At 41.5% G+C, this 7,529-nt stretch overlaps 1 protein-coding gene across 1 annotated transcript in view; it reads left to right on the top strand.

The window, feature by feature from the left end:
* The window catches only part of SLCO5A1 (solute carrier organic anion transporter family member 5A1), a gene marked incomplete at its 5' end in the record, with an annotated part of 93,650 nt that overhangs the window by 48,249 nt on the left and 37,872 nt on the right, over positions 1-7,529 (top strand). Inside the window, one exon of the mRNA XM_019543548.1 lies at positions 5,274-5,497. Within this exon, the coding sequence (XP_019399093.1) occupies positions 5,274-5,497 (224 nt within the window). The remainder of the gene's footprint in view (positions 1-5,273; positions 5,498-7,529) is intronic.

The raw sequence follows: 7,529 nt of genomic DNA, 5'->3' as shown, positions 1-7,529 counted from the left end.
TGGTTCAAGCACCTACATCGAACACCTTCAAGAGTAAATTGGATGCTTATCTTGCTGGGATCCTATGACCCCAGCTGACTTCCTGCCCTTTCGTCAGGGGGCTGACTCGATGATCTCCCGAGGTCCCTTCCAGCCCTAATGTCTATGAAATCTGGCAGCTGGGCTGGCTGCAGCATGGGGAGCCAAGACAGATGCTTCCTTCAGGGTCTATATAGCCCTGGCTGGGCAGCACAGAGCTGGCAGGGGGAGTCAACAGGGACCCTGAGGGAAGTGTCTGTGTAGGCTCTCCCTATGCACCTCCCCACCCCAGCTCTGGGCTATGTGCTGGCCAAGCTGGGGCTGTGCAGTTACTGAGGGAAGGCTCTCCGTTGGCTCCCTGCCATATCCCCTCCCTGCAAGCATGCTGGCCAAGCCAGGGCTGTGTGGACCCTACCTGTTCTGGGTTGCATGCTGCCCAGTGTTGGGAGCTGTAGCTGGGCAGAGGATCTGTGCATGCAGCTCTGTGACAGCCCTGGGGTTGGGCCAGCTTGGCACTGGGCTGGAACACCAGAGTGTGAGCTGTGTTCCAGGGGGCTGCCCTATGAGGAGGGAGGTTGCAGGGGGCCTCAAAGTATGTTGGGATGCTGGTGAACTGCAAAGGTAACTTGAGTCAGGAGGGGATCTGGGACAGAAGTTTGACAGACTGGTTTAACCTAAATCAGTTAAGTGTGATACCACAAGCATCCAGGTCTATTTCAAACTGGGTTCAGCCATTTTGAAACGGGTTTATGTGTGCTGAACTTCTGTTGTTACAGATTTAAACCTGTTTCCAGTCACTTACACTGGTGTATATGTAATAACTGTCCCTAGCCTTCATGCTCTTACCTCAGTATTAAATTCAGATTTTAACTAAATTAATGCATTTTAGTTTTCAAGTGACTCTGTGCCACAGGCATGGAACAGAGCTGCACCCATAATAGCCCCTGGCAGAACTGCATTTATCCCATGGTAAATGGTAGCATACCATATATTCAGTGGCCATAAATGGTGTTTAATGTGGAACATCTTTGTGGCTGTTTTGTATGCCTCAAAATGAATGTGTGATGGGAGTTGGTGGGCTCCATCTGCCTGGCAAGTTCACAGGCAGTTCTTCATGGGCTGCCCTGCATGTGGGTTTAAGGTGTGCTGAGTGGGGGGGAGTCAGTAATCAATATTTGTGGTACCTGGATACAAATATATGATATTCCCATTATAGGGAAGGAAACTTAATGCCAACCCTATGTAGTAATTCCACATTTCGGAGGTGCTGCTGGTTGTCTGGAGTAGCTAGGAATAATTTTCCACTTTCCCCTATAAATAGCTTACTTTAGTTTCTATGCTTTGGGATTTTTTTATCTTCTGAAGCAATAGATATACTAATAGCTGTGGGCTGGGATTGAGTGGAGTATCTGGATATTTAGGGACTGACTTAGTTCATGGTGAGACAGTCAGTCATTTTTCCAGCTTTGTCCTGCCACAAAGAGCTCATTTTGCAGGCATTTTGTGGCAGCCTGGCCCTTCAGCATTGATTGTCAGAGAGGCACCACCCTTCAGTACTGTTTGGTGGAGAGGCCCTGGAGGTTGTCTTTCCTTCCCACGGGCAACCCTGGATTTTGCAGGGAAGCCCAGATTTTGAGGTTTCCGCAAAATCCATGAACCCGTGATTTAGGTAGGTCTCTACCAAAATTCCTACCGGCAGTCAAGTGTTTGGCCGATGCACTTAGGATCAGACCAGTTGTCAGATTTAAGGCCAGGAGAAAACTTTTCTGTCAGATTAGACTAGCAAAGACTGACTATAGGTTGTTTTCATTTTCTTCTGAAGACCATATAAACATATGGTCATACAGCAGCACACTTATAAGATGGGAAACTCTCTTCTTGAGAGCACTGAGGCAGAAAAGGATCTTGGAGTCATTATTGAGGAGGGCCACCCTCGTGATCCGGGGACAACAGGGCAGACCCTACAATGAGAGACTGAGGGACCTAAACCTGTTCAGCCTTCACAAGAGAAGGCTGAGGGGGGGGCCTGGTGACTGTCTATAAACTCACTAGGGGGGACCAGAAGGGTTTGGGAGAGACCTTGTTTCCCCTAGCGCCCCCTGGCATGACAAGGAATAACGGCCACAAGTTGTTGGAGAGTAGGTTTAGATTAGACATCCGCAAGAACTACTTCCATTAGGCTAGGATCTAGAACCAACTTCCAAAGGAAGTGGTGCTGTCTCCTACCCTGGGGTCTTTTAAGAAAAGGCTTGATGCCTACCTAGCTGGGATCATTTGAGCCCAGTTTTTTTTGTTTTTTTGTGTTTTTTTTCTCCCGCCCAGGCAGGGGGTCAGACTTGAAGATCTGTAAGGTCCCTTCTGACCCTACTTTTGTGATTCTATGATATGCTAACATAACAAATTCCTTCCTGTTGCTGTGGCAAGACAAGGATGATGCCTGCCTTTACCTATTGCATATTTGCTTTTCTTATGGAGTGCTTTGCAATAGTGCCTGACAAGGATTGATGCTGGGTTTTGATTTAACTTGGGTAATAGCCATGTTCCATGCAATGGATATTGACTCAAAAACTTGAAAAATAATTTAGCAATGTAATTGCCATCACCAGATTTCTAAAGAAATAGATAAAAAAAAGTTGTTGTTTCTCTTAAAAGTCCTGATATGTTGAGGCATTTATACACATACGTTTTTCCAGGGATGCGCCAGAGATCCACTGTTTCAGAGCAGACTTAATCGAGTCTGCTCTGCATGTGAGCTGAGGCAAACTGCCCTGCATTGTGTGCAGTTGTATAAGTGGCAAAATGCGCATCAGCGCGTAGAAAATGGTGGCAGTGTGCTCTTGAATTAAAGCACCTCCACGGTGTCTTAGTTCAAAAGCATACCACTGCCATTTTCTCAGCGCTGACGCACATTTTGCCACTTATACAATTGTATGCTCTGCAGTGCTGGGTGCTTTCCAAAGTGCCTGGTGCTGTGATGTGTGCATGTGTAAAAAATACCCTTTGAAAATGGAAAGGACAAAGAGAGGTAACAACTACCTTCCTAGTGTTGTACTGAGAAGGCTTCTTTCTCAGAAGCAGTTTAACTTAGATATTCTGAGGTCAGTTAAAACCAATAATCATGCCATTCTGAGGATTTTTTACGTTCTGCTGAAAATCAATGAAAAATTAGAATTTGGCTTTGCTCTAGTCACTGCAATTCTGGGTTCTTACTCAATGCATCTTTGGCTAAATTGTCTAAGTTGTAACCAAATAATAATTTCCTGGCACTATGCATTTTAAATTACCTTATATTCAATACTGTCATAGTTATACAATGATCCAGAAACTTACACTTGGATATCTGCTTGAATTCGGAGAGAAATTATGTGGAAATCTATATTCTGTAAGATGACTACCATGCTTTATTAATGATATATTTGCATGGAAGTTGGCTCTGCAAGTCTTGGAAGTCTGTGAATTTGAAGAGAGATTTCTGTTTCCCTAATTCTGAGTCTGCTTATGCTTGGCTCTTCTCACACTGCTTTCCCCACAATTCCACATAAGGATTTGAAAGATATTCCTTTTGTGCCATTTATATTTTCTAGCTTTCATTCCTTTTGAAAGCCTAGTTGTTGCTCAGAAGCCTTTGGGGTATTCTCCAGGATTTTGTCTGCTGTATCCTAATTGCTAATAGTGAAACTACTTATTATTCTTGCTGTCCACTCTGGTCTGTTTTCCATTTCTTTGCCATCTTTCCTGTAAAGCAAGACACATGTCCTATGTGACGCATGACATGTTATGTACTATGCTGCAGTTATGACATATCCAGCACTTGGTATGCTGTCATAATGGCTTCTTTAGATTTTAATTTCACTTGTTGATACATGCCAGTGTCCTGTGCTGAGTGGATGGTCTTATTTCTATTTATTATTGCCAAGACCATTTCCTTGATCAGTGCTTTGTAGTGTTTCTCCCTGATATCCTAAAAGGAATTTCTACTATATCTCTATGTACTGTAGTAATTTATTCCCTGTCTGATGGTGCCTACTAATCCTTCTAAAAGTCCTATTTCTAATCCATGTATTTTATCAGCTAAAATGAATGAATAAGGGATTTTCTGCTTACGTAAAGTCAAAACTTTTAGCCACTTTATATTTGCCTTATGAGATCTGCCTGCAAAAATTTCTAGAAACAAGATGCTATATTTACAGGATTTAAATTTGTTTTTAACCTTCATAATTCATCATCCACAAATCATCATCTGTGCATTGTATGGCATATTTTGTTCCATTTTAAAGTATATCATGTATTTCTGTTGCATTGCATAAATGAAGCCAAATACTGTTTCTCTTATTCAGATAGGAAGTCCTGTCACCTTCTATTAATATTTTCAGACATGTACTATGAAATATTTGGCTCAGGGATAGAACTCTGGGCATCAGATGATAGAACAAGTCTAAAAAAACTAGCCTGAAATCATCTTATTTGAAGTCAAAGGAACAGATTCCCCTCTCTTAGGGTTTCTGAGCTGGTGTTTTGCTGTAGTATACTGATCATTCATTAATTTACATTTGTGTAAAAGGAGTTCACAGTTGGACTTCAGAATTTTTTTCTAGTGAAAGCCAGACTTTCCATAGGTTCAAGTAATTGTATAGAGCAAATTTGAGTTCCTCCCTTAGAGGTGAATTGTTTTCTCTATTAAATCCCCATGAAGGAGGTCATGTGATTCTATAGTTTCCCTTCTTAAGTTTTCTGAGTTCTTCCACGGTAATATGAGCTTGCTGCCATGTGCTGGCCACTGGCTGGCTGTTAGAGATTCACTTGCGCATTAAATCCTCCTTAAAGGAGGTTCTTCTGAATAGATGGGGTCCTTGGTAAAGTTAAACTTTAGGGCTTTTAGGAGGATGATTGCTTTCCTTCAGCTACTACATCACTGCCTTGTCTTCCAGCCTATATATTCCCTGCATGCATGTCCTCCAAGCCCTGCAGAATTCTTTGTATGATCAAGGGGACTAAGTCTGCTTTTTTCCAATGGTGATTCCAAACCACCTCTTTATGAAAGAGAAGTTTGTGCATGGCAGAGACCCTTAGCTTGTGACTCTAAAGGTATAATCCATCTTTACAAGAGGCTTTGTGGTATTCTGCTGATAAATATTTTTCTCAAAAGCTGGGACAGACTGTGATTTACAGTGTGATAGCCACTGTAGTTTACTTGGTCATTTTTGTGTCTCACGCTATGCTGGCTCTCAACTGCTGTTCATATTTCCTGACTGTAGGTGGAGTGGATTCCTCCTTTGTGCCATTGCAATGCTCCTTGTGATATTCCCCATGTTTACTTTCCCAAAAAAGCTTCCACCTCGACATAAAAAAAAGAAGAAAAAGAAGATGAGCTCTGATGATGTTTCAAGTGATGATGATGTCATGAAAGAGAAAACAAACAGCAAAAGACAAGAGGAGAGTGCAGTTGCTGCGTCTATGGGATTTGGAAAAAATGTTAAAGGTAAAGTATACTTGTATTTTCCTAGGGTTTCCTATGTATAACCTCAATTCCTGTCAATGCATACTTTTTTTTGTAGAGCGGAGCTTTAATAAATTGTCCATTTTTCTAGTTCCACAGTTTGGATGAGAAGATCTGATCACTTCAATGCAGAGAACAAATTAATATGATTATCTTTCTGTAATACGCCACCAATGGTGGATGGATAATGGTTTAGTTTGTTTTAGCCAACAATTTGTTGTATGACGAGAAATTAATGTTTCTTGTTGGAGTTTCTCAACTTGGCTAAATTCTTTCTGTCTCAAAAATTCTGGCCCCTGTAGCGTGCTATGGCAAGTGGCTTAATCACTGGGCTAAAAGGTGGGAGGGCTCAGTTCCTCCATCTCTTTTGTCAAACACTTTTTGGTGTGGTGGTTTTTTAGTGACTAAAGTTTTTGGGACTTACCCAGCATTAGGATTGTGCCTTTGAGATTCTGTTCTACACTTGAGCCTATGAAGAGAGTGGGCAGCCCTTGTGAGCATAACTATACAATTGTATATAGAATCCATGTTGTGCCAAAAATTGTAGTTATGGCTGTTTAAGTGTCATTTAAATATCTGAAGGTGAAATAGAATTTTAAATAGTAATATTAGCACAAATATTTTACTTGCTATTTGTGATGGTGTTAGTTTTGAGAGAGGTTATGATAACTTAGTTTATTTTAATAATCTTTTTTTAACCACTTTCTTCAGCCATTAGCAAGCCATTACTAGCACTAGTGGTATTCTACAATTTATTTTGAAGGAAGATAAGCCCATATGCATATTATTTTATCTTGCATGGCATTTGCTGTCTCTAGATTAATCTACTTTATAGTAGCTGCAGCTTCTGTAGACAGTTCATAAGATAGTAGAGAGCCATAAAGACAGTAATTATGTTGTGGCTGGTTATTTTGGTAGCATGCAACTGTTACAACCCAATGTGCCTGTCAAACATGACACAGTTAGAATCAGATTGTGTAGGATATTGCCTTAATTTTGTTTTTTAGTTTGAAGTGATGACTCAGCAGAATCATGAATTCAGAGACAAGCAAATAATTTGATATAGTTCCGTATTTGAATACTGTTTAGTTGCACATCATTAGTGTGCCTTCTTAATAGGTAAGAGGTTTTTTTGTAAGTTTATACTGCTAGTTGGATTTCTTCCTTCAGATGCTCTTGGCATCCCACTAGCAGAAATAATTTTAATTATTGGAATAGTTCAAGAATCTGTTACCAACTTGGAGGAGACCTAGGAAATGCAAGCCCAGTTCCCAGCATGCGTCTTCCTCATTAGCATAAGAAATCTTGCATCATTTTAATGGAAAACCTGTGCTGTTTGGACATGCAGCTGGCAAAGATATGTGTACTCAAATCAGTAAGACTTCTGAATGGCTTCACTCATGCTAGTTCTCAGTTGCTTGTGTATAAATGGAAAATTGTATTATAATAAAAAATAGTTATTAGAGATAATATTTTAGATCCGTAACTATCAGAAACTAACATTTCACATACTTCAACTGCATATCATGATGCTAAATACTATACAGGGCAGGGGTGGGTAAAATACGGCCAATGGGCCAGGTGCAGCCTGCCAGGCCATTCTGTCTGGCCTGCAGGGTCCCCCTAAAAAATTTAGAAAATTAATACTTATCTGCCCATGGCTGCCTGTCATGCGGCCCTTGATCATAGAATCATAGAAGTAGGGTCGGAAGGGACCTTATAGATCTTCAAGTCTGACCCCCCGCCAGGGCAGGAGAAAAAAAACAACTGGGCTCAAATGATCCCAGCTAGGTAGGCATCATGCCTCCTCTTAAAGACCCCCAGGGTAGGAGCCAGCACCACTTCCCGTGGAAGTTGGTTTCAGATCCTAGCCGCTCTAACTGTGAAGTAGTTCTTGCGGATGTCTAATCTAAACCTACTGTCCAACAACTTGTGGCCATTATTCCTTGTTATGCCAGGGGGCACTAGGGGAAACAAGGTTTCTCCCAAACCCTTCTAGTCCCCCCCCAGTGAG

Source organism: Crocodylus porosus, unplaced genomic scaffold, assembly GCF_001723895.1.
Source record: "Crocodylus porosus isolate Cpor-Errol unplaced genomic scaffold, CroPor_comp1, whole genome shotgun sequence".
Classification (NCBI taxonomy): domain Eukaryota; kingdom Metazoa; phylum Chordata; order Crocodylia; family Crocodylidae; genus Crocodylus; species Crocodylus porosus.
Note: the sequence above shows the minus strand (reverse complement) of the source record. Positions and strands in the feature narration are given on the sequence as shown.